The following is a 27,199-nucleotide window of genomic DNA, read 5'->3' as shown; positions in this document are numbered from 1 at the left end:
TACTGCGCATGTTAGGTGGGCCCATTTTGGTTTGATCCAGCTTCAGTTATCAAGATAACTTTGGACCTGGGGGCGGTAGTTTTGAGTTGACCCAAGACTCTTCATTAGTAAACATTAAGAGCTGTCTTTGGTGAACACAAGACTCCAGAATTGCAAAACTGGAAAAAAATGGGTACAAATGAGGGTCAGTCACCAGTTTTTACAATCACAAGGGCACAAGATAAAGGTTACACAATCATCAAAGATCAAGGCAACTAGATTAGTTTGACCATTTCTGGTATTTCCTTTTGGCTATTCTAATACACTTAGAAAGTGAAAAAGAAACATCTATATAATGATTTAATAATCATAATCACTTGTTAATTCCTAACTTCTTGGCTACACATCCAACCCATTCAGGTCTAGGATGGGATAGCCTATGTTTTTCCCATAGGTCCTGAAAAATCAAGGGATGGAGTTGAAGAATCTGGTGCCTAGCTAAGAACCCAGGTGTGATCTTTTCAGGCCTGACTCTAGGCCATTACTAAGGTTTTGTCTGGCAGGTCTCACAGGGGAAAGATTTGGTGCCCAGACATTGTGATGATACCAAACAAATGCAGGGTTCCCTGCCTGATGCCACAACAGCCAATCCATAACCCCAAGGTTTGAAAAACAGAGAGTTCATTGCTATGGATGAAGCAGTAAGCAGATGGCCTATCTGCCCACAAATCTGTCTCCCAAAGTCTGAGAAGTTCATAGTTTTTATGGATTAAAATGAAAGGGGGTGTTGTTGTCACATTTACAATATTAAGTGTACACAAGGCTGAGACTAGCTGAACTTGAGTAATTTCAGATATTAACTTCTGCCTATTCTACAGTATAGAAAGAATAAAACACCTATATAATGGTTCAGTAATCATAATCATTTGTTAACTCTTAATTTCTCAGTTACAGCACTACAGCCCCTGAACGGAGTTGCAGTCAGTCATACATGACAACTCTGGCTGGCCATGCTCTTAAACATGTCTCCATTTGAAATGAACTGAAAAGGATTCATGTTCAAGTGGGGTGGTTGTCTGTGCAGCTGCAATCCTCCTTGAGCTCTTTCTTTAATTTCTTTAGCTGGCAACTTTACTATTTGGGTCAAGATTTGGTCCTCCTGGTTGAGAACTTGACTCCAAGGAGGTCTGGCCATATTTCTAGGAATGGTCCTCCTGGAAGTCACAATTAAATGCCATGTAAACCTGATTAGGAAGCTTTCCAAATGAATCATCATCATTTGGATTATTCATCATACCCATCTCTACCTTCAAATTTGAGGTGGTGGCTGGTCCTATTGATTGTGACATACTATTGCAATTTTATTTGTTATAGCTTGGTATGGGTGAAGGGAAGTAGACTGTTGGGCAAGCAGCCATCACATGAACTGCCATGCCTCCCAGGGTTTGCCCAGTCAGAGCCCTGATCCAGAACAATCCCTTTTTTGGGGAGTAGGCTGTGAGCTTATTATACTCAGTCAAAATTATTCTTCCTTGTATTGTGATCCTCTCCTGTCCCATAGTAACAGCAAGTTCTTTGAATTGCTTCATCATGTATGCCATATGACACCTGACCAACTCCACTAATATATTTACTCCTAGCAGAGAAGGGATGAGGTAGCCTCACTGTAGCACCAGAAGGGACCAACTCACTGAACTGAAAATGGCCCTGCTCTCTCTCTTCTCTACGTGAGTAAACATTGTTCTATCCAGTGCCTATATGAGTTGTGCTTTTACTGGGGACACCAACACTTGCATTGGTGTGTGTTGACATCTCTTTAGTGTCTCTTTTAACTGACATATTTCTTTCTTTTCAACTGCATATTTTCACTTCTTTTTCTTGTCTTATTGTTTTAGCTAAGCATTCCATATGATAATGAATAACAGTGGTAAGAAAGGACATCTTTTTCTTGTTCCCAGTCTTATAGGAAAAGCATCCAGTTTCTCACCATTAAATCTGATGTTAGCTGTAGGTTTTTTCCACATGACCTTTGCTGTGTTGAGAAAGTTCCCTTCTATTCCTAGCTGGATGAGAGTTATTATTATGGATAGGTGCTGTGTTTTGTGAAATGTTTTTTTGTAACTAGAAGTTAAGAATTAACAAGTGATTATGATTACTGAATCATTATATAGATTTTTTTTCTATATTGTAGAATTGACAGAAGTTAATACCTGAAACGACTGAAACTCAACTAGTTTCACCCTTGTTTATACTTGCTATTGTAATGGTTATTCTGGCCTAGTCTCGTCCTGTTTATGTTTTCTATTGTAGTGGTCATGGTAACCTAGTCTCAGCTCTGTGTATGCTTTCTAATGTAATGGTATCAAATCTGCCCTACCCACCTTGTCTGAATCCATATATACCCTGAACTCCTTAAACTCTGGGAGACAGATCTGAGGGCGGATAGGCCACCTGCTGTCCTGCTTCATGTGTAGCACTGAACACATTCTCTTTTAAACCCTGGTATCATGAATTGGCTGCTATGTACATTGGGCAGAGAACCCTCTGTTTTTTTTTTTTTTTTTTTACATGGGCAGGCACCGGGAATCAAACTCGGGTCCTCGGGCATGGCAGGCAAGCATTCTTACCTGCTGAGCCACCATAGCCCACCCTAACTTTTTTTTTTTTTTTAACATGGGCAGGCACCGGAAATCGAACTGGGGTCCTCTGGCATCACAGGCAAGCATTCCTGCCTGCTGATCCACCATGGCCCGCCCCCTCTGCTTTTGTCCAGTATCAATTTGGTGACTATGAAGGGAGAACGATTCCTAAGAAGCAAGGGTTCAGAATGCCTGATGTTTTGGAGACCTGATGGGACAGGTAAATGTAGTGCTTACGACTTTTACAACTGCTAGACTCTTTTAGAGGCTTGGCAGCTGCATTTTTCTCTACTCTGCTGGTACTCCAGACCGTTGGCATCTTAAAAAGCTTCAAAGAGAGAAACAGTTTCCAGTTCCACATCTAGACATCTGATTGAGTGAATGGGTCATCAGGAAGTTAGTCCAGCTGTTTTGAGTCCCTGGACCTAGGGCTTGAGGCCCTGGGTCCCACTTCCAGAATGTTGTCCCTTGTTCTGATCTCTATACCTTTCTATTTTCTGGCTACCATTCAGTACAAGATTTGGGACCCTATCCTGAGTTTGTCTGTGGAGTATGCTCCTGGACAGTAAGCAGTCCAACAATTAATTGGTATTTAATGAAATTGAATATGCCTGCTTTACTACTTAACTGGTGTATTATGTAGGGATAATGTTTAATACCTGTTTAAATGTTAATTTGTGTGTTCTGTCTAGTTATTAATTTGTGTGTTACTTAAATATATAATAAGTGTTAAGTGTCTGTTTAAATTTGCTAGTCATTGTCTTGTTACATTTGTATTGTTCAAGTGTTCCTAATTGGTTATTGATTATTGAAATTCTGAGAAATGGGAAACTTTGGGCAAGTGAAAGGAGAAATGGGGTAAGAAGATATATGTTCACTCCTTTATTTGTCTCTCTCAGCAATCAATGTTGAAAAAAATGTAAAATTTTACCTGTAAGATTAGCAGCCACCTCCACCCTGTAACCAAGCGTCCAATAGATCAGGAAAGGAGAAAGCTCCCTTATTCCTCCTCCTCGGCATCCCTCTTTATCAGAGGTAAAAGACCCTGAGATAGAAATGGTCTACCCCTCCCATACACAGCAGTATACTCATGCTTTCTAAAACCAGCAGCAGAGCCTCTGGCAAAATTTCTACTTCATTGGCAAGTGCCAATTGGCAAGAGTCTATAGCAATGGATGAACAGGGAGGCCCAGGAGAAATCATAATATTCAAGCATACCAGGAAAAGTAGGGTTCAAATCAGTGAGTTTTCTATCTCTATGTTTCTTGGTGGATTTTTGTGTGTGTGTGTGTGTGTGTGTGTGTTATCTTCTATTTGTGTCTGTTTGTGTAGTGTTTATTTTCCTGTCTCTGAATGGCAATACCAAATTGGCAAACAAAACCCTTAAAAGAGCTGTATTCAGATTTCTTAAAGATAAATAAGCACATACATAGAAGCACTCCTCGAGTCCCAGAGGGGGAGAAAACAATCTAGGCACCAGGGTTCAAAGTGTTAGTTTTTATAATGACAGTAAAGAAACCTAAACAGTGGAAAGAAATCAACCCCCTGGAATTTCCTGATGGCAGTAGAGGAATGCTTTGGGGAAAGGCAAAGACTTTTCCAATTGCTTTAGGAGCTTTAGAAGAAATATATCTAATAATTGACACAATTAAAAGAAGGGCATAAGAACCCTCATCAACACTAAGGCCACCTTAGGGGTCTTAAATCCTTCATTAAAAATTTTTAAAACCAAGCCTCATTCTTTCCATCTCACCTAACCCTGCCCCTAGAGCCTAACCAGCTAAGACAGATATGGGGAGGGGTTGGGTACAGAAGGATGGGTAAGGGTAGGCTTGATTTAGAATTCTTTCTACTGGGTCTGGCGATTAGAAATGAGGGGGCACAGATGAAATATTGTGAAGTAGGCCATGTTTGTTCTGAGAGAATTCCCCAATTTAAAATTATTGTTTTCCCAATCGTACCTTTGCCATAGTAGCTGCAACAAACAAATAATTATTAAAATATAAATAGCTTTAGGATAATGGTAATAGGATAAGATTTAATTACCAAATTTCAGAGAGTAAGAGAAAATATCCTTGAAAGATATAGAGAAGTTTCTTGGAGTTATACTTGGGGAAAATTCAACCACTGTTGCATATTTTCCAGAGCTTGAGGCTTTTGAGGATGTTCATAATTTTAGGATATTATGAAGATAAAAAGATTTTTTTGACATCCAATAGAAAAAAGGAACATCATATCTATTAGACCTTTAAGATGGTGAAAACTGTAAGTTTGTGTTTAATGAAATTATTAGTTTGACAAACTATTTTTAAAGTAATTATGCTTTGTAGGAGGTTTAAAGACAGTATCAAAGATCTTTTTGGTGACCAGGTATGTGAGAATGTAAATATGCCAGTTTGAAACTGTAGTGTACCCCAGAAAAGCCATGTTCTTTAATCCTGATCCAATATTGTTGGGTGAGATCTTTTTTATTAGGTTGTTTCTGTGGAGATGTATCTCCACCCATTGAAGGTGGGGTCACTTACTGGAGTCCCTTAAGAGGAAACCATTTTGGTAAAAAACTGCAGAGCCCATGCAGGCCAAGATTTTTATAGGTGCAGGAAGAAAACATCCCAAGGAAAGCTGTTGGAAAAAGGAAGACAGGAGGGGAAGCTAGCAGATGTTGCCCTGTGCCTTCTCAGCTGACAGAGAAACTTCAAACATCATCGGTCCTTTCTTCAGTCAAGCTTTCATTCCCCAGATGCCTTAGTTTGGATATTTTTATGGCCTTAGAAATGTAAATTTGTAACTTAATAAATCCCCTTTATAAAAGCCAATCTATTTCTGGTATTTTGCATTTCTGGCAGCATTAACAAACTAAAGCATTAAAGTATTTAGAATGTGCTTTGTTAAAGAAAGGGGTATAGTTTTGTCCTTGAGAATGTATAGCACAAAGCGTGGGTGAATATGAAAAATTGTGGAAATTGTGGAAATGAGTTTTGTTTCTTGTGGTCAATGCTGACTAAAATTTGATAAGTTTGAAAAGGGAGAATAGTTTGATAAATGACTAGTTTTAATGTGAGAGACAGGATCTGAATGGATATGAAAAGTTGTAGAATAGTTGAGAAAGTGAATTCTGTTTTTTTTTTTAGTCAACACTGATAAAAAAATTGATAGTCTTGCTTATAACATTATTTAAGAGCTTTTCATGTCAAACTGTGTAGTCATACAAAATTGGAGTTCAGTCTCTCTTAAAAATAATGCAGATTCCAAAGCAGAAGAATTTTATTTTCTCCAAAAACTAAATTTTCTGTAGCACATAATCTAATTCAACCTGTCTAGATAGATGATTTAAACAACCCAAACTCATGGACCCCAGAATGGGAATGAGGGCTTGCAATTCTGTAGAGTTTAATGTGACATCCTGATACATTCCAGAGTATGTTGAACAGATAATTAAAAAGTACTGGCAATGTCCCTTGAGGGACAGGAGGAAAAATGGTAGTATTAAGCTTTACCACTGGGAAAAAACCTGATACTGTCTCAAATACTAGGGACTCCCAAGTCAACAGGCCAAGCCCTTTATCTTGAGGCTTGCTCTTGTGAAGCTTATTTATGTAACAGAGAGAAGCTTAACGTACCTATAGGAATGGCTAACAGTAACGTCCAGAGGACTTCTTTTGTTGCTCAGATGTGGCCTCTCTGTCTCTAACCTGAACTCTGTAAAGAAAACCATTACCCTCCCCGCTATGTAGGACATGACATTCAGGGGTGAAAATCTCCCTGGTAACATAGGAAATGAATCCCAGGGATGAGCCTGGCCCTACCAACGTGAAATCGACAATGCCTGCCTGACCAAATTGGGGAAAAGAATTGTAACAAAATAAGGTATCAGTGGCTGAGAGAATTCAAATAGAGATGAGAGGCTACTCTGGAGGCTACTCTTCTGCAAACTTCACCTAGATATTGCTATTTACATAGTTTGACAAACCCCAACCAAAACCATTCCTGCCAACCCTAAAGAATACCCATGGCATTATCTGAGGTTCTACACAGGTTCCATGCACTGTGATTACTTTTGAGGAAAATACAGCCTCTAGATGGGTTCCTAGGCCATGTAAGTCCTGAAACCCAGAAGGGCCAGCCTCTCCAGAACATCAAACAGTTCCATCCCTCATCCCATATTATTGACAGTGCTTTTCAACATAAAAAAGTTACAATGGGCATAGCCCAAATACCCCTAGAGATTGGGAGAAAGGTCATAGGTGAAGGTGGAGTTATAACAGAGAAGATAGGATTTAACAAATGAGTATGACTGCTGAATCATTATGTTGATTTTTTTTTTTTTTTTTTTTTAGTTTCCAGTGTCTTGGTGAGTTAGAAGGAAAAAACTAAAATTGTAGAGTTATAACCCATGACAAACTCTGAAATCCTCTCTACAACTAGTTATTTGCAGTGCGAGTTGAAATATATATTTACTATTTTTCACAATAAAAAAATATATAAAATAAAGACACCTAGGGCTCTAACTGAGATTCTATAAAAGTTCAATGCACTATGATTCCTTTCCAGAAAATTACACACTCCAAATGAATTCCTAGGCCAGATAAGTCCTGAAACCCAGAGGGGCCAGCCTCTCCAGAATATCAACTAGTTCAATCTCCCTATCCCATATTATTGACAGCCCTTTTCAACATGAAAAAGTTAGAATGGCCATAGTCCATATACCCTTAAAGATTGGGATAAAGATCACAGAAGAAGATGGAGTTATAACAGAGAAAATGAGGTTTTACAAAAAGTATGACTACTGAGTCATTATAATTATATTTCTTTTAGGCTCCAGTATCTTGGAGCAGCTGAAAGGAAAAACCTACAATTATGGAACTGTAACCCATACCAAACTCTGAAATCTGTCTTATAACTACTTGTTACAATGTACATCAAAATTTATTCTTTTTGTATATATATTATGTTGCACAATAAAAAAAAAAATGAAAACAATGGAAAAATAATGCAGATTGCTGTTCTGCTCTTAATGAAAAACTATAAAAAGTTTTCTTAACCATCTGAGAATTCTTTCTAGAAGATACAGATTTTATGTCATATCAGAATAATAATCTTGGTGATTTGTTATAATTTTTTATTAATTAAAAAGAAATTACCAGAAAGAATCACAAACATTCCCAACACACACACTCAGCAATTCACAATACCATCACATAGTTGCATATTCATCATCATGATCATCAACATTTTATTTCTTTTCCTGAATTGCTGCAAATGTTCTGGGAAATGATCATGATAATCTTGTTGATTTTTATGCTGACATTTTCATCATTTATTTTAGAAGATTTTTTATTGCCACTTTGGTTAAAGAAGGGACCAAATCTTATTTCACAGTAACCCATTTTCATTTTTAACATAGTGTTCAAACTTGACAACTTCAGACATTTTGCCCTTTCAAAATCGAACTCTAAAGATTATCTTTTTTTCTCTTAAACTCTGTGTTGTGTTTTTTAAATTTTTAAATTTATTTATTTATTAATTAAACAAATTAAGAACAAACAAAAATTTTAATGTATCATTCCACTCTACATAATCAGTAATTCTCAATATCATCACATAGATGCATATTCATCATTTCTTAGAACATTTGCATCAGTTCAGAAAAAGAAATAAAAAGACAACAGAAAAAGAAATAAAACAATAACAGAGAAAAAAGAAGATTATACATACCATACCCCATACCCCTCTCTTTCATTTAAAGATTATCTTTTCTGTTAATCTTTGCAAAGGATGGGCTCTTTTACCTGGTAAAAGTGACATTATATTATATAAGGAGGGTTTGGAGGTATTACAATCATCAGAAAAGATTTTCTATCCTTCTGTTAACTAAGAGTGAAATGTTATTCAAATATTTAGAGATTATATAAAATTCCTAAAGACTTGACAGTGTTCTCACTGTCCGTATTATATCCTCATACAGATCTGCATGATGTTAGACAACTACTGTTGACTACTGACGCTGTTGGGGATGGTTTTGTTATTCTTAAAAGAAGATTACAGGACAGGCCATGATGGCTTAACAGGCAGAGTTCTTGTATGCCATGCCAGAGACCCGGGTTCAATTCCCAGTGCCTGTCCATGGCAAAAAAAATAATAATAATAATAAAAAGAAAAAGAAAAAGAAAAAGGAAGGTTATAGATCATGGAAACAATGAAATCTACTTGTCAGTTACACTGCTTTGCTCTAATGCATCTCTGGAAAGTCAGCTGTAAGTCAGAACTTCATCTTCAACAAAAAGGTACCTTAAAAGAGAAACACTGCAAGTATATAAGTCATGTTCTGCCTGTTAATTAACATAATCCTGGTAAATGTGTATAGGTGAGTGTGCTGGTTTGAAGCTGTTATGTACCCTAGGAAAGTCCGATCTTGTGGGGGAAGACCTATTGTTAGGTGGGATCTTTTAATTAGGCTGTTTCCATGGAGATGTGATCCTGCCCATTAAAAATTGGTCTTGATCTACTTATTGGAGTCATTTAAGAGGGACACATTTTGGAGAAAGTACAGACACTTGAAGACAGAAAAAAAAATACCCCAGGAGATGCTAGCTAAGAGGAGAAATCCAGAATTTTCCCTGGAGAAGCTAAGAGAGGAAGGACCCTGGAATCAGAAGCTGAGAGCAATGAAGCAGGAGCAAGGACAAGCAGATGCCAGCCATGTGCCTTCCGGGTTGACAGAAGTGTTCCAGATGCCAGTGACCTTTCTTCAGAGTCCAGGTATCATCTTATTGATGCCTTAATTCAGGCAGTTTCATGGTCTTAGAACTGCAATGTGTAATATAATAAATCCTCTTTGTAAAAGCCAATCTATTTCTGCTATATTGCATTCCAGCCACTTTAGAAAAGCAAAACAGATTTTGGTGCTAGAGAAGTGGGGTTCTGTGATTTGCAAAACCCAAAATTGCTGGAATAGCTTTGTAAATGAACAAGGGGAAGATTCTGGAAGAATTGTGAGGAGCTTGATACAGAAAGCTTAGATTGCTTTGAAGAGACTGTTCTAGATATACAGACTCTGAAGATACTTTTGATGAGATCTTAGAAATCGTATGGTTGCAGATTGGAAGAAAGACAATCCTTGTTTTAAAGAGGCAGAGAATTTGGCACATTTGAGTCCTAGTTTTGGATGGAGGGTAGAATTTGAAAGTGAACAAGCTCGGATATTGAGCTGAAGAGATTTCCAAACTAAGTTAGAAAATACAGCCTTGCTTCGCATTACAGCTTATAGTAAAATGTGAGAGGAAAGAAATGAACTGAGAACTGAATACTTGGCTACAAAGCAACCAGAAATTAACAGTCTGGAAAATTCTGGGCTTCCAGAAAGTGAGACCCCAGAGAATCATGCCCCATATAAAGATTTACCCAACTATGGAAACAGTTAGTCATTTCAGAAAAAGCCAAGAGTGGAAATACAATTATCCAGAAAGAATTTGTGTAAAGTCCTATTGTCTGACAGTTGAGACCCCTTATACTGCATGCCAACCCAACAAACTTTGTTTTATGAGATCAGTGTGCATGGAACCACTGCCAGTCTAGACTAAAATGGAGAGAAAAGACAGATTGAAGGAAAACTGACTTCAAAGACAGAACCATGGAAACTAAGGTCTGGAGCCAAGAAATCTTGGGTCAGTAGAACAGACTCACTCATGCATGTGGAGAGGGTGAGTTTGCCCTGGAGGCAGAGGGCAGGCTTACTGCTTTACTGTTCAAGAGAGGATTGCTACCTCAGGCCTCAGAAAGAGTGGGGCACATTCCTTGGCAATTCAGGAGAGCCTGGCCACCATCCCACTCTTCTGAAGGGGTAGAGTGTGTACTCTAGACGTGGCAGAGAGTCTGGATGCCACCCAGATGCTGGAGGAGGTGGAGTCAAGAAGTCAAGAACAAGGTGTTCTTCCCAATTTTGTAACCCTCTCCCCAGTGTTTGAAGAGAGCAGGTCTACTGCATAAGTCCTTGGAAAGATGAGACTGCCTCTCTCAAGTGCCAGGGATGAAACATCATTCTATAAATGACTCTCAGACTTTGAAATATAGTGGAGTTTGCCCTGCGGGTTTTCACAACTGTTTGTGTCTGGTGACCCCTGTTTTCCTTCCAATTTCTCCTTATGGAAATGGAAACATTTATCCTATGACTGTCCCTCCTTTGTATATTGGAAGCTGATTACTTGTTCTAAGTTCCACAAGTTTATAGCCAGAGGAGAATTTCATCTTAGAATAGACCACCCCTGTGACTGATTTTAATGAGATTTTGTACTGTTTATGACTTTGTATTATACTGAAATCGTTTAAGGCTTTTGTGATATTGTAATGGAGTGACTGTATTTTGTACATGAAAAGAGCATGTCTTTTGAGGTCCAAAGGGTTGAATATGCTGGTTTGAGGCTGTTATGATTTCCAGAAATGTCACCTTTTTTAATCCAATCTTAGGATGGCACACCTAGTACTGTGTGGGAGCTTTTGATTAGGTTGTTTCCATGGAGATATGGCCCTGTCCATTCAAGGTGGATTTTAATCCACTTACTGGAGTCCATCAAGGGACAGGCATTTTGGAGGAAACATAGAACTTGGAGATAGAAAAGAAAATACCTAGGGAGATACTATGCTAAGCTAAGAGATGAAATCCAGAATCTGCCCTTCAGAAGCTAAGAGAGGACCCTGGAATCTGAAGCTGAAAGCAACAAACCGTTAGCAAGGACCAGCAGATGCCAGCCATGTGCCTTCATAGCTGACAGATGTGTTCCAGATGCCAGTAGCCTTTCTTCAGAGTCCAGGAATCTATCATCTTGTTGATGCCTTAATTCAGACATTTTCATGACCTTGGAACTCTAAATTTGTAAACTCATAAATCCTCTTTGGAAAAGCCAATTTGTTTCTGCTATGTTGCATTCCATGATCTTTAGCAAACCAAAACAGTGGGACAGAACAAAACTTTGACAGTTTCTGGCTGATCTTTCCAGTATAAGCCAACAGCCACATGTTCTTATTTCTGAAAGTAACTTCATTTAGAAAATGCTTATAAAAAATTGAGGCCTATATTAGAAGCTCTTACAGCAGTCACATATATCCCTGAGCTTTAACTGTCTTTTCTAAGTTCTGAGATGCTTTGTTCTTTGTGTATGACCTGGTAGGTCTTTGGAATTTTGGGTATCCATGTGACATCTGAGACTCAGAATAAGGGTATTGCAGCTCTGAAACTCAGCATTACTCCAGACAGCCACTTAAAAATTTTTTTTAATTTTAATTTTTTATCATCACATAGTTGTGCATTCTTCGCCATGATCATTTTTAGAATATTTGCATCACTTCAGAAAACAGAAATAGAAAGAAAAAAAAAAAAGAACTCATACTCCATACCCTTTACCCCTCCCTCTAATTGACCCACAGTATTTCAATCTACCCAGTTCTAACCTTTTATGTTCTCCATAATTTATTCCCCCCATTTTTTTATACTCATCTATCCATACTCTGGATAAAAGGAGCATCAGACACAAAGTTTTCACAATCATGCAGTCACATTGTAAAAGCTATATAGTTATACAGTCTTCTTCAAGAGCCAAGGCTACTGGAACACAGTTCAACAGTTTTAGGTACTTCCATCTAGCCAATCCAATACAAAATAAACTAAAAAGGATATCTATATAATGCATAAGAATAACCTCCAGGTTTACCCCTAACTCCATACAGCTGCTTTTAAAGTAAAAGAAAAAGAGATTAGAATTCAATTAGAGATGTGAATGAAGTTGATCTGGTTAGGGCTAAAGTAAATCAGAATATAGGATAAAAGAAGTTATTGTCTATATTTTAAGACCTTTTATTTCTTTTTAAGAACAAAGCAATAGGTATTTATTTTATCCAAAATTTAAATTTTCTGTGGCACACTAATTTAACTTACTTGTCAGTTTATTTAAGCAATCTAATTCAGCTTACGTCACAGAGAACCTAGAATATGGAATGATATCTTACTACAAGTTTGATGCAATACTCTGAAGCATTTCAGAGTATTTTGGGCATAACATGAAAGAGTATTTGTAAGGTCCCTTGAGGGATGGTAAAAGAAAGTGTGGAACTATTAAACTTCCCCACATGAGGAATTCTGACTATTCTTATAAGTAATCGGGGTTCCCAATTAAATAAGCCAAGCCCTTGATCTTTTATTTCCCCTGTAGGAACAGACTATATATTGGGGTAGTTATAATACATTTATGGAAAGACTAATTTCTCCACAGCAGGAAATAAAGATAAAATTAACAGCATTTATAATTCTTCTTCTTTTTTTCTTTTTAACTTTTTTTAGTGTATAATGTAACATATATATAAAGCAAAGAAATAAACAAGCAATAATTTTCAAAGTACTCTTCAACAAGTAGTTAAAGCAGAGATCCCAAAGTTTGTCACAGACTACCATATAATCCTCTCATATTTTTCCTTCCAGCTGCTCCAGAATATAGGAGGCTAGAGGGTTTAAATATTTTTTTATCATCACAATAAACTTTTTTCCTTTTTTTTTTGTGAAGAACAACATATATACAAAAAAAAACCCCCAAAGTTTCAAAGCATAGCACCACAATTAGTTGTAGAACATATTTCAGAGTCTGACATGGGTTACAATTCCACAATTTTAGGCATTTACTTCTAGTTGCTCTAAAATACTAGAGACTAAAAGAGTTATCAATGTAATGATTCAGCACTCATATTCATTTATTAAATCCTATCTTTTCCGTATAACTCCACCATCACCTTTGATCTTTCCATTCCTCTCTTTAGGGGTGTTTGGGCTATGGAAATTCTAAATTTTTCATATTGAAAGTCTCTGTCACTAATATAGGGTAGGGAGATGGAACTATCTGATGTTCTGCAGAGGCTGGGCTAGGTTTCAGACTTATCTGGTCTTGGAACTCATCTGGAAGTTGTAGGTTTCTGGAAAGTTACTCTAGTGCATGCAACCCTTGTGGAAACTTATATATTGCCCTAGGTGTTCTTTAGGATTGGGTGCAATGGTCCTGGTTGGGGGTTGGCAGGTTATGATAGGTAGCAAGTTCTAACTGAAGCTTACACAAGAGAAGACTCGAGTAGCCTCTATTTGAACTCTCTCTGCCACTGATACTTTATTATTCATACTTCTGTTACCGCCTTTGGTCAGGATGGAATTGTTGATCCCACGGTGCCAGGTCTGGATTCTTCCCTGGAATTCATCTCCCACGTCGCCAGGGAGACTTTCACCCCTGGATGTCATGTCTCATGAAGGGGGAAGGGCAATAACTCCAAGCCCTTGATCTTGAGGCTTGCCCTCATGAGACTCTTTTTTGTAATGACAAAGCTAAGCTTACTTAGCTAATACCTACTGGTATCCCCAGAGAAACTCTTTTGTTGCTCAGTTGTGGTCTCTCTCTTTAAGCCAAACTCTGCAAATAAACTCACTATCTTCTCCTCCACATGGACATGACTTCCAGGGTTATAAGTCTCCCTGGAAATGTGGGACATGACTCTCAGGTATAAGCCCAGCACTAGTATCATGGGATTGGTTGACCAAAAGGGGAAAAAGAACTAAAAGTAAAGTTTCAGTGGCTAAGAGATCCAAATAGAGTTGAGAGATCATTCTGGAGGTTACTCCTATGCAAGTTTCAGCCAGATACTGCAAAATGCCACAGTATGCAAACCCCAAGTAGGCACAAGGTTTTTGTTCTTGAAAACTCTAAGGAACACCTCAGGTTCTATCTGAAACCTATAAAATGTTTTTTCTCCATGTAAAAAGGTTATATCACTTCCTTCTACTCCATTTATTAAAACATGCAATTTTCTTTTTGTTTGTTTGTTTGTTTAGTTGCATATTCATCATCATGATCATTTCTTGGAACATTTGCATCAATTCAGAAAAAGAAATAAAAAGACAACAGAAAAAGAAATAAAATGAAAGCAGAATAAAAAATTATACACATGTGGTAGTTAGATTCAGTTGTCAACTTGGCCAGCTGAAGGCACCTTGTTCTGTTGCTATGGACATGAGCCAATGGTACCTGAACTTCATCTGTTGCTGATTACATCTGCAGTTGGCTAGGAGCCATGCCTGGTGCGATGAATGATGTTTAACTTAATTGGCTGGTGCTTAAATGAGTGAGCACAATCTAGCACATCCCAAGCAGCTCAGCATACCTGAACTCAGCACTCGCAGCTCAGCCCAGGCCTTTGGAGATGCAGAAAGGAATCACCCCAGGGAAAGCTGTTGGAACCCAGAGGCCTGGAGAGAAGCCAGCAGAGATTACCCTGAGCCTTCCCACATAAGAAAGAACCTCAGATGAAAGTTAGCTGCCTTTCCTCTGAAGAACCAACAAAATAAATCCCCTTTTATTAAAAGCCAGTCAGTCTCTGGTGTGTTTAATTCTGGCAGCTAGCAAGCTAGAACAACATACTCTACCCCTTACTCCTCCCTTTCATTGAAAACTAGCAATTTCAAAGTAAATTTATTTTAACATTTGTTCCCCCGATTATTTATTTTTATTCCATATATTCTACTCCTCTGTTGGCAAGGTAGATAAAGGGAGTATCAGACACAAGGTTTTCACAATCACACAGTCACATTGTGAAAGCCATAGCATTGTTGAATCATGATCAAGAGACATGGCTGCTGGAACACAGCTCTAGATTTTCAGGCAGTTCCCTCCAGCCTCTCCATTACATCTTCAATAACAAGGTGATATCTACTTAATGCATAAGAATAACCTCCAGGATAACCTCTCGACTCTGTTTGGAATCTCTCAGCCATTGACACTTTGTCTCATTTCACTCTTCCCCCTTTTGGTCGAGAAGGTTTTCTCAATCCCTTGATGCTGAGTCTCAGCTCATTGTAGGGTTTTTCTCAATCCCTTGATGCAGAGTCTCAGCTTAGTCTTGGATTTCTGTCCCATGTTGCCAGGAAGGGCCACACTCCTGGGAGTCATGTCCCATGCAGACAGGGGGAGGGTGGTGAGTTTGCTTGTTGTGTTGGCTGGTGAGAGGGGCCACATCTGATCAACAAAAGAGGCTCTCTTGGGGGTGACTCTTAGGTCTAATTTTAAGTAGGCTTGACCTATCCTTTGCGGGGTTAAGTTTCATATGAACAACTCCCAAGACTGGGGGCTCAGCCTATAGCTTTGTTTGTACACACTGCTTGTGAGAATATCAAGAAATCGACTAGGGGAGGTTGAATTTTCCCCACTTCTCACCATTCCCCAAAGGGGGCTTTGCAAATACTTTTTTATTCACTGGCGAAATCACTCTGGGATTTATTGGGGCATCACTCTGGATAAACCAACAAAATCTCAAAAACATACAATTTTCAATTTACTTATTAAGTTTATTTTTCAGACCCATAAGCCTCCAGATTGTTCCTATGTCAGTAAGCCCTGAAACCCAGAGGGACAAGTCTCTCCAAGAACAACTAGTTTCATTACTCTACCCTTTAATGACGATGCCCCTTTCCAGCATGAAGACATTAGAACAGTCCTCATCCAGATATTCCTCAAGATTTATGAATGGACAAAATTAAAAGGGAGTAAAGAAATGAAGTATTAACAAATGATTTATGACTACTGAATCATTATATAGATGTTTTTCTTTCCATATTTTAAACTAGGCAGAATTTAATTCCTGAAATTACTGAAACTCAACTAGTCTCACCTAGACAAATTGTTCTGGCTAGAACTTCTAGTATAATATTGAATAGCAGTGGTGAAAGTGTCATCCTTGTCTTGTTCCTGATCTTTAGGGGAATTCTTTAAGTCTTTCACCATTGAGTGTGATGTTAGTTGTGGATTTTCTTAGATGTTGAGAAATTCCTTCTATTCATAATTTCTGAGTCTTTATTTTTAATCAATAAGGTGTACTAGATTTTATCAAATGCCTTCTTTGTTTTTACTGAGATATCATGTATCTTTCCCCCTGCATTCTATTTAGGGAGTGTTTTGCTTTGGTAATGCTGACGAAATGCAATATACCAGAAACGGATTGGCCTTTAACAGGGAGGATTTTTAGCTTATAAGTTTACAATTTTGAGGCCGAGAAAATGTCCAGATACGGGTATCAACAGGATGGCACCTTCTCCCCAAAGACCAGCTGTTGGTGATCCTCAAATCCTCTGTCACATGGCCTCACACATGGTAATGTCTGCTGGTCTCTCCTTTTTCTCCTGGGTTTCATTGATTCCATCTTCTGGCTTCAGTGACCTCTACTCTGAGCCTCTCTGTGTCTTCTTGACTCTCTTCACTTTCTGTTTGTTTTCTGTGTGTCCTTATCCTCATATGAAGGTCTTCAATAAGAGGATTAAGACCCACCTTGAATGTCACAGGTCACATCTCAGTTGAAATAACATAATGAAAAGTTCCCCCAACAATAGGCCTACACTCACAGAAATGGACCAAAAGTACGTGATCTTTCCTGGGGTACAAACAGCTTCAGGCTACCATATGTAGTTTATAACACTGATTGCTTTTCATATATCACCTTTGGTCTGTAATGTTCTTTCCTGTGATATCTTTATCAGGCTTGGTATCAGGATAAGTCTGGCCTCATTCCATCTCTTGAATTCTTAGGAAGAGATTGAGAAGGATTGGTGTTAGCTCTTTAAATGTTTGGCAGAATTCACCAGTCAAGACATCTGATCCTGGACTTTTCTTTGGTGGGAGGTTTGATTATTGATTAAATCTCTGTAGCTGTTACAGATTTGTAACATATATAGACATATTGGATATGGCAATTATAGCACAAAGGAGGAGAAGGAAAGTTTCTATGTTTTACTGGAATTAAGTTGGCATTATCTTGAATTAGTTTGTAACAAATTAAGATACATATTATCAAGTTCAAATGACTACTTTGCTTTAACTCTCAAGAACTCTGTTGCTTTCCTTTTAAGACATGCTGATCTTAAGACTTTTTGAGTAATATACAATAATTGGGTAAACAGTGTTGGGAGACAAAATCTAAAGTAATTTTCTACTTGACACAGTTCCTTTAAGCAAAAAACCAAAAGTATTTCATTGTTGCTTTACATTTCTAGATACAAGAAAACAAAAAACAATTTTTATTAATCTTTTTACTTTGAAATTATTGCAAATTCACATGTGTAGTATAAGAAACACCATGCTAAGAAATGATCACGATGATGAATATACAACTGTGTGACGATATTGTGAGTTATTGAGTATATATCAAGAATGGAACAATCATATGGTAAGAATGTTTCTTGGTGTTATGTTTAATAAAAAAATAAAATGAAATTTAAAAAAAAATGAAATGCCATGGAAAGAGACCATATTATCCTTTACCCAGCTCCTCCCGATGGTAATATCATGCAAAACTATAGTACGATATTACAACAAGGAATTGGGCAGTGATATAGCTAGGAAAGTTGAGTAAGAATGATGAGCTCATTTGGCTGAGTAGCGGGTTGGGACAGGAGGGTAGGGAAGGAGGCGCATCTGGGTGCTGGTTCTCGGGTCGCGAGCTTTGGGAAGGCGCGCTGCGGCGGGCGCGGAGAGGCGCGGAGGAGCGGTGGGAGCAGGCAGCTGTAGCCGCGAAGACCGGAGCAGCCCCAGGAGGCAGGCGAGACGCCCCCAGAACCCGAGTTTGGCGCGCTGGGGTACTCCGCGGTCGCTGCCACGGATCCCGCCACGAAGGTCTGCTTCGGTGCTATGGCCATGTTCCTGCACATGCTAGAGCAGCGGCCAGCCGGATGCAGTGAGATGCGTTCCCAGACCAGAGCCAGTGTTTCGAGTACGATCGACATCATAACAATATTTAGTCTTCCAAGTCTTGAACATAGAATATCCTTCTATTTATTTAGGTCTTTGATTTCTTTTAACAATGTTTTGTAGTTTTCTGTGCACAAGTTATTTATACCCTTGATTATTTATCTGAATGTGGTTAAAAGGGAAATGTTAGTGTACACACATGGTAACAATAAAAATCTTAAAAAAAAAAATCCATGGAACTGCATAACACAAACAATTACGAAATGTGCTATCATCAGTTGTAACAAATGTTCCACGCCAATGCAAGTTAATGGTGGTGGGGTGATGAATGGCAATCTTGTGTTTTATGCATGATTGTTGTGTAAACCCACAACTTCTCTAATAAAGAAAAAATATCCAAGGAAAGGGGGAGGGGAAAACATTAGGTTGTACAGATAGTAAAAGAATTTCAAAAAGTTTTTTTGAATCCATGGAACCACATTGTACAGTATACCCTATCATAGACTATGGTTAATAGTACAATTATAAAAAGGTACTTTCATCAGTTGTAATAAATGTTCCACACTAATGCAAGGGGTTAATAATAGGGTGATATATAAGAATCTGTATTTTATGCATGATTGTTCTGTAACCCACAATTTCTCTAATAAAGACAAAAGAACTTAATGTGGATAATTCATGTACTGTATGAAATGTAAATTTGTATTGAATTGACTAATTTTCTACCTCATATAATTTTTTTAATTTTAATGGTTTTAAAACTATTTTTAAAAATTATTTTGATGTACAGTTGAATTCAGTTTGCCAATATTTTGTTGGAGATTTTTGCATTTATAATCATGAAATATTGGTCTATAATTTTCTTTTCTTGTGATATCCTTATCTGGCTTTGATATGAGAGTGAGATAGGTCTTGTAGATTGTTTTAGAGTGCTACCCCTTCCCTCAATTTTCTGGAAGAGTTTGGTTGGATTGGTATCAGTTCTTCATGAATGTTTGGTAAAATTCCTCTGTGGTGCCGTCTGGTCTGGGCCTTTCTTTGTTGGAAAGTTTTTAATTACTAATCAATTTCTTTACTAGTGACTCGTTTTTTGAGATCTTCTGTTTTTCTTCCTGAGGAAGTGTTGGTAGTTTTTGTGTTTTGGGGAATTTGTATGTTTCATCTAGGTTATCTCATTTGTTTGCATACAGCCATTCATCATATTTTCTTATAGTCCTTTCATTTCAGTGGCGTTGGTAAATAACGTCCCCCTTTTCACTTCTGATTTTAGATTTTGTGTCTTCGCTCTTTTTTTCCTTCATTAGACTATCTAAAGGTTTATCAGTTTTATCGATCTTTTCAAAGAATCAACTTTTGGTTTTGTGATTCTGTCCTTTTTTTACTCTCTATTTCATTTATTTCCACTCTAATCTTTAAAATTTTCTTCTTGTCGGCATGCTTTGGGTTAAGTTTTCTCTTCTTTTTCTGCTTCTTCAAGTTTTGACGTTAGAACATTTTATAAAGACTTCAGTCGAACATTTCAAGTTTTGACGTTATGTCCTTGCTTTGAAATCTTTCTTCTTTTTTAATGTAAGCACTTAGAGCTATAAATTTCCCTTTCAGCACTGCCTTGCTTGCTTCCCATAAGTTTTGTATGTTCTATTTTCAGGTTCATTACCTTCAAGATATTTTCCAATCTCTCTTGTGATTTTCTCTTTAACTTACTGGGTTAAGAGTATATTGTTTAATTTCCACATATTTGTGAATTTTCCATTTCTCCCTAATTTCTAGCTTTATTCCATTGTGGTTGGAGGAGAAACATCATATGAGTTCAACGTTTTTAATTTATTGAGGTTTGTTTTGTGACATAATATATAGTCTATCCTGGAGAATGATCCATGTGCTCTTGAGAAGAAAGTATACTCTGTTGTAGTTGGGTGAAGTATACTATATATGCTAGGTTGGTTTAGAGTATTATTCAGGTCTTGGATTTTCCTCATTGTTCTTCCTTATAGATGTCTTGTGAATGGGATCTTTTTGTCCATTATACTTCAGTGATGATACTTATTGTTCCTTAAGAAACATTTTAATTTTTAAAATAGGATGTAGAATGAAAACTTAAATATATAATTCACGCTGCAAAAATAAATATTGTCACAAGATTTATCACCTGGATTTTACCCTAGTGATTTAAAATTATACCTGACCCACTCTCTGTTTTTACAAGTGATGTGGATCCAGGAGCCAAATCTGTCCCCTGCACCTTTTCTATTTTAGTGAGGAGTCTTTGAGTCGGGTCAAAGTATCTTCCTAGTTTCTGAGACCTTGAATCAGGATATGATCTTCACTGCTCATTTTTATGGCTTAATTATAATAAAATCAAAGATCCAATCTGGCATTAAAATTCTAGTTTTTCTCTTCTTTCTGCTTTTAAGAATAAGCTGTCAATCCACAATCAAATGAAAATTTTTATATTGTCCTTGGATTGTAATTGGGAGGAGAGAAACAGCAAGAATGAAAACTAGAGCTAGAGAAAGAAGGAGTATGATTTCTGGTGCTTAAGAATTCAAAGATTTGAGAACATTCTAATTAATATCTTTCCAAATCACAAGGGTATAAAAGTACTGTGGCTCAAGTTGGGCATCTGTTTTATTCTCTAGGTTTCCACGCCTGATATCCAGGAATTTCCAGTTTCCAAGAACGGTTAGTGTGTTTTATTTGTCTTGTGAGATTTTCTTCCTTTTTTTGGTAAAATTTTGAACATGTTCAACATTGTTCTGCCTGAGTTTCTGACCTATTCCGTGTCTACTCATTTGGTATTTTTTCTTCAGCCAGTCATTTACTTTGTTAAGAAGTTGAGCAGATTACTAAAAATAAGAGAGGAATGATAAAGATGGAGTCTACCATATTTCTTTAAAAATAAAGTGGGAAAGGATGATAAAAATATTTTAAAAATAAGTGGTTCTCGGATGGTGCCCTGGTAGCTCAGTGACAGAATTCTCACTTGCTGTGCTGGAGACCCGGGTTCGATTCCTGGAGCCTGACCATGCAAAAAAAAAAAAAAAAATCTGATTCTCATTTCTGCCAATCCTTGAAGAACACCTAGGGCATTATATAAGATTCTGCAAAGGCTCCATGCACCAGGGTAACTTTCCAGAAACCTATAGCCTCCAGATGGGACCCTAGACCAGATATATCCTGAAATGCAGAGGACCAGCCTCTCCAGACCATCACCCAGCTCCATTCCCCATCTCATATTATCAACAGCCCCTTCCAACATGAAAAAGTTAGAATAGACAGAGCTGAAATACCCCTAAAGAGTGGGAGAAGATGGTGATGGTGAAGTTATACAGAAAGCATAGGGTTTAACAAATGAGTATGATTGCTCAATCATTATACTGATATTTCTTTTAATCCCCAGGGTCTGGGAGCAGCTAGTAGCAAAAACCCAAAAATTGGGACTGTAACCCATACCAAACTCTTGAAAATGTTCTACAACTAATTGTTGTGATGTGTTTTGAAATTCATTACATTTTGAATACATGTTATTTTTCATAAAAAAAGAAAAAAAGTCGATTGTGGTGATAAAAAAACTTTCTGATTTAAAAAAAAGTGGCTCTCAACATATTTTCAAAGAAAATCATCAAATAAGAATGTATTTGGCACTAGAGAGATGCACAAGGCTTTCTATCAGTAAATGATAGGCTAAAGAAATTGAGCTTTCCTTAAAGCATGTGAAATGTCACCATTTTTGACCCAAATCCACTGTTTTGTCCAAGCTCTGACCTGTTCCCCACAAATATTTTGCAAAGAGCACTACCTGAGCTTTTCCTCAGTATTTGTTACTTCCGTGGGGATTGATTATTTGAATCTTAACTGAAAGACTCCTGGGAAGCCTGAGGAATATACATATATGTTCTACATCTAACAGCTGCCCTATTTTAACACTATTTTTGTTACTTATAAATAAAGAGGTACGCTAAATCCTAAAGTAACAAATAATGAAAATTATATGACAGTATTTTTCACAGGAACCTGTAATTGTGTACATATATTTTAGGTTGGATCACAACTAGCAACTTTATCTGGATTAAATCTTGATTGGCTTGATAAGCGGCAATTGCAGCGTTTAGATGAAAAGTTAATTGTTACTGATGAAAATGATAAGGTTATTGGTACAGACACTAAGAAGAATTGCCATTTGAATGAAAACATCGAAAAAGGTAGTATGGAATGTTCTCTTTGTCTACTTTGCAAGATTTTCTCATTTTTTTCCAGCTGACAAGAGGAGGAGAGGGGAAAGAATTAAGGCATTTCTCATGATAAGGAGACCCCTCAATCAGCTTATGCTTGTCTTCTTTAGGAGAAGATTCAGGAACAGCTAATCTTAAACCATTTATATGGACCTTTAATTTGTCAAGCAAATTTTAATTAGGTAGAAATTCTGAATTATCAGTTTGGGTCATCACCATAACCACAGACTTTCTGCTAATTTATTTTTTTTCTGTGAGACAGAGACTGAGGAAAAAGTGAAACAAACTATTGTACTGACTCCATATTTTTATGTTCATATGACTGGCATTTATTTTTTCAGGACTGTTGCACCGAGCCTTCAGTGTTGTCTTGTTCAATACAGAGAATAAACTCTTGGTACAGCAGAGAGCAGACAGTAAACTTACTTTTCCCGGTGAGTCAGTTGAATGTATAGTTTAAGAGGGAGGTTTCATGTTTGGCCTGAAAGTACCTGGGAAATGAATGATTTGGATTACCAGTGTCCATCTCTTACTTTAGTCAACAGTTAGTTCATCCCTGAGGAAATCGGTAGTACCGACAGATCCTTATTATGCTGATATTTCTTCAAATGCTTGTTTGATTTTTACAATACAACTCTGTGAGTCTTTGGTTGATTTTTGTTTTGTAGTGGAAAGGTATTTCAGTGCAGAAGAAATGAGCGATGTAAGGATTTGGGAGATTAAAGTAAATAATATTTAGCTTAAAATTAAAGAGAGAAATGATTATTTTACAATACAAGACTTAGAATTATATATATATATTATTGTCAGTTTTATTCACACACCATCCCATACATCCTAGGTATACAATCAATGGCTCCTGGTATAATCACACAGTTATTCATTCACCACCATAATCAAAATGACATTCCCATTTCTTATGAAAAAGTAATCCCATCCCCCTATTATTGACATTTTGCTTTGGCAAAGTGCCTTTGTTACAATTACTGAAAGAATGTTACAGTGTTACTGTTAACTATAGACCGTAGTTTGCATTAGTTATATTTTTCTGTATACCACCCTATTATTAATAATAATGACATGCGTTTGTTCTAGTTCATGTAAGAACTTCCTTATTTTTTCACAGTTAACCACCATCATCATCCAATTTAGGTTTCGCTAAGTTATGCAGTCCCTGTTTTTATCCTCTCACTTTCATTCTGGTGATACACACACAACACTAGCCTTCCTCTTTCAACCATACTCACACTCAGCTTTGTTAATTATACTGTCAGTGTTGTGCTACCACCACCACACGTATGGTGGTCATGGACAATAATGGACACAGTACTGTTTCCATTTCCAAACATTTACAATCAGCCTCATTAAGCATTCTGTACTCCTTAAACATCAGTTGTCCAATCTCTACCCACTTTCTATCTTCTGATCAACTATCCTCTAGTGTTTAACTCTCGAGTTTGCTCATTATGGTTCATTCATATCAGTATATTTTTTGACTTACAAAATCATGAGTGACCAATAGAGATAACATCTTTAAGGGGAGGAAGCATGAACACCAGCAATAGAGAGAGCTCTTGTGCATTCTCTTTTGTTCTGGGTAAAGTTGAAACTGAAAGGGGAATCTGGTTTTCTATAAAAGAAGAAGAAATTGAAATGTTAGACAAAAAAGAAGGTTGACGATCATCTGGTTTTCATTTTAACATTTTTTGCATGGAGACTTCTACAGTTTTCAAAAGCACACCTTGCCTACTGTGAGCAAAAGTGGATGGGACCCCCCACCCCCAGCTTAAAAGATTGTGGCCACGGAGAACCCTTTCTTCCTCTCAGTTCCTTGTTCTCTGAAGTTCTGTGGATTTATCCTAGTCATTCCCAAACTTACTTCTGTATTTGCTGGCCAATTGGTGGGCAGTTGGCTCTTCTATGAAGCTGAATTAAGTTTATTTAAAAAAAATGTAAGGCCGTTAATTTAAAAGCTTAACTGTGGGGCAGGCCATGGTGGTTCAGCAGGCAGAGTTTGATTGTAGGTGCCTGTCTATGTAAAAGAAAAAAAGCTTAACTGTGGAACAGATAACCACAGTATGCAAATAATGCTCCTTGCTTTAAGATATACATCAAATTTGAAGCCGCCTTCAGGATATACAGAAGTGAGGCAAGGGTTCCAGCTCTGTAATTGTATATTCAGTTTTAAGCAAACTTTTGTAAAGTGACTTAAAGCATTCAATATCTGAGGAGTGAGATGGAATAGAGAGAGACTTTATGTGCGGGTGGTTCCCTCTTACTCCATGTGTTACTGGTATTACTTAAGTAAAGTAAGTAGTGTTTTCCACTAAGAAAACTTTGTCAAGGATATGATAACTGCAATTCCTTCTATAAAACTATACTCATTAAACAAGATCACCCTTCTTTCCAAATGTGACTCTTGCCTTCTCAGTATCATCTCATGTCAAACACTTGCCCCAACACACACATCTCCCAAATACACTTTCCTCTTCCTCCTTTCTATGATATTTCAGATACTTTGTTGGGGTATAAATATGTATGACACCTAGTCCTTATCTCAGTGCAGCAGAACGCACATGAGATGATAAATTCCAATTCAAGGATCTACCTTAGATGAGCAATAAAGACAACCCATTCTTAGGAGCACCCGCACAAGATACCCAGCATTATGCATTACCTTGTCACATACGTCATCCAATCTCTCACTACCCATGAAAGCATCAGAGTTAGGCTCTATACAGATGCTCACAGCAAACTCTGTGCTCTTTCTGCTCTAGCAGGCTATATTGGATACAGATCATTTTGTGTTTCCTAAAGGGTTTGTGTTTTTATTTAGCATATTCTGTTTTCAGGAAATAAAGGAACCGTTTTCCATGTGCATTCTGTCCAGGGTATTTTACTGACTCTTGCTCTAGTCATCCATTATTCAACTCAGAAGAACTGGAAGAAAAAGACGCTGTTGGAATAAAGAGAGCAGCTCAGAGACGTCTGCAGAGTGAGTTGGGAATTCCTCAGCAACAGGTACCCAATATCTGCCCAATAACAGTTGTACCAATAGTTAACCCAGTGTATAAAATTAGCTGAAAGTTGAACGTGAGTTCTGGTGATGATTTGTGTCCTTGGCTTCGAAAAGGCAAGTTACGAACAAGCAATAGAGAGAGCTGTTGTGCGTTCTCTTTTGTTCTGGGTAGAGTTGAAACTGAACAGGAATCTGGTTTTCTATAAAAGAAGAAGGAATTGAAATTTTAGACTAAAAAGAAAGTCTAGGATCATCTGTGAACCAGTCATTCATTTTTGCCTCTATTAAAGAAGCTCTTTGAGAGAAAATGTATATATTCTTTGCAAAGCTGGTCAGTTTCTATGGGAATTTCTGTTGCAGGGTGGGGATCTCTTTAAAGGCTGGCACAGACAGATACATTGAAACTATAAAGGCCAAAAGCAGATTATTATTCAGGCTTGAGTCTACAAAAGTTTAATCAGATAGAACTAAAGCTTCGGTAACTAACTGTTTTGAAGGAAATGAATATGTGTTTATTTTCTCTATTTGCCTATGTATTCTCTATATTTTTTACTTTAGTGTTGTTAATATGGCACCAATTTTTGTCACAGCTTTCTCCAGAGGACATTTCATTTATGACAATATATCATCACAAGGCAAAATCAGATAAAATTTGGGGAGAACATGAAATTTGTTACCTTCTGCTTATAAGAAAGAATGTTCCTGTAAATCCAGATCCCAGTGAAACAAAAAGTTTCTGCTACATGACCAAAGAGGAATTAAAAGTGCTACTGGAAAGAGGGGCTAAAGGAGAAGTAAAAGTTACTCCATGGTTGAGAACCATCTCAGAGAAGTTTCTGTATAAATGGTGGGATCACTTACCTGATGTGGCCCAGTTTGCTGAGCCTCATAAAATACACAGAGTGTGAAAGGCATGGATGACCAGAATTAGCCATAAATACTGCACCCAAACAGAAAATGCTGTGCTTATATTCCAGGCAAGCTTGCCAAACAACTGACTTTCTGTAGTTCACCTTTGCCAAACAAACTAACAGACAGAAAACACTTGATTGCTAATAATCTATAAATCACTTATATTTAGCTTTTCTATCTACTTCGTTTTATCTTCACATTTTTCTTTTTTCTCATTTCAATATTTTTCTTCTGCTTAGTTTTAAAAAGGAAATTTATATTTCCCTCTTACACTATTTATAAGCAGTCAGTCATTCTTGTATCTCTGGACTTGACTATGTTAGTTTCAATTCATCTTTCATTTGGGGCGGTCATATACTCATTGTATGGTTTATGGAGTTTATGGAGCAAAAGAAATTGGGTACTGTATCGCTGCTGAGTGTTGTAATAAGATGGAAAGGATATTCGTGTTGGATCTCTTGCATTGTTTGTGTCCTCCTACAAAGCTCGGAAAATGTGGTATAAGATTAAAATCTGTATCTCTTGAATCTGTGTCTCTTGAACTAACATTCACAACTGTGGTACTGCTTTTACTTTCATTGTTTCATTCAATCTCACACTAGAGGTTCTTGCATTAAGACAAGAAAAAGACTAAAATTTATAAAGATTGGAAGGAAGAAA

At 37.3% G+C, this 27,199-nt stretch overlaps 2 protein-coding genes across 11 annotated transcripts in view; one reads left to right on the top strand and one right to left on the bottom strand.

Annotated features, from left to right (window-relative positions):
* Positions 1-27,199, bottom strand: part of LOC143675886 (GTP-binding protein 4-like) — an 88,276-nt gene that overhangs the window by 7,826 nt on the left and 53,251 nt on the right. The window contains exons 12-13 of one of the 10 annotated variants that reach the window (XM_077151825.1): positions 24,110-24,238; positions 7,586-23,099 (exon numbers count right to left, since the gene is read on the bottom strand). The exons of 3 other annotated variants lie outside the window; for them this stretch is intronic. The gene's annotated coding sequence lies outside the window, so the exon portion shown is untranslated. Of the gene's footprint in view, positions 1-7,582; positions 25,828-27,199 lie in introns of those variants that run through there. 6 more of the 10 variants (XM_077151816.1, XM_077151850.1, XM_077151847.1 and 3 more) reach the window with 6 other exon arrangements.
* LOC143675875 (isopentenyl-diphosphate delta-isomerase 2-like) lies at positions 1,515-27,050 on the top strand. The gene is made up of 6 exons (XM_077151798.1): positions 1,515-1,706; positions 21,016-21,058; positions 22,416-22,578; positions 22,950-23,042; positions 25,499-25,629; positions 26,218-27,050. Exons 1-6 carry the CDS (start codon positions 1,681-1,683, stop codon positions 26,533-26,535), a joined length of 774 nt encoding a protein of 257 aa, XP_077007913.1. The 5' UTR covers positions 1,515-1,680; the 3' UTR covers positions 26,536-27,050.

Source organism: Tamandua tetradactyla, chromosome 1 (genome assembly GCF_023851605.1).
Source record: "Tamandua tetradactyla isolate mTamTet1 chromosome 1, mTamTet1.pri, whole genome shotgun sequence".
Classification (NCBI taxonomy): domain Eukaryota; kingdom Metazoa; phylum Chordata; class Mammalia; order Pilosa; family Myrmecophagidae; genus Tamandua; species Tamandua tetradactyla.
The sequence above is the reverse complement of the archived record's forward strand: the minus strand, read 5'-3'. Positions and strand labels throughout refer to the sequence as shown.

Bases quoted from the DNA above. Each gene is read 5' to 3' on its own strand.
- LOC143675875 (XM_077151798.1), top strand. From the start codon at position 1,681: ATGGCCCTGCTCTCTCTCTTCTCTAC. The intron at 1,707-21,015 runs GTGAGTAAACAT...TTTATTCTCTAG, and splicing joins CTGCTCTCTCTCTTCTCTAC to GTTTCCACGCCTGATATCCA. The intron at 25,630-26,217 runs GTACCCAATATC...TTTTTGTCACAG, and splicing joins TGGGAATTCCTCAGCAACAG to CTTTCTCCAGAGGACATTTC.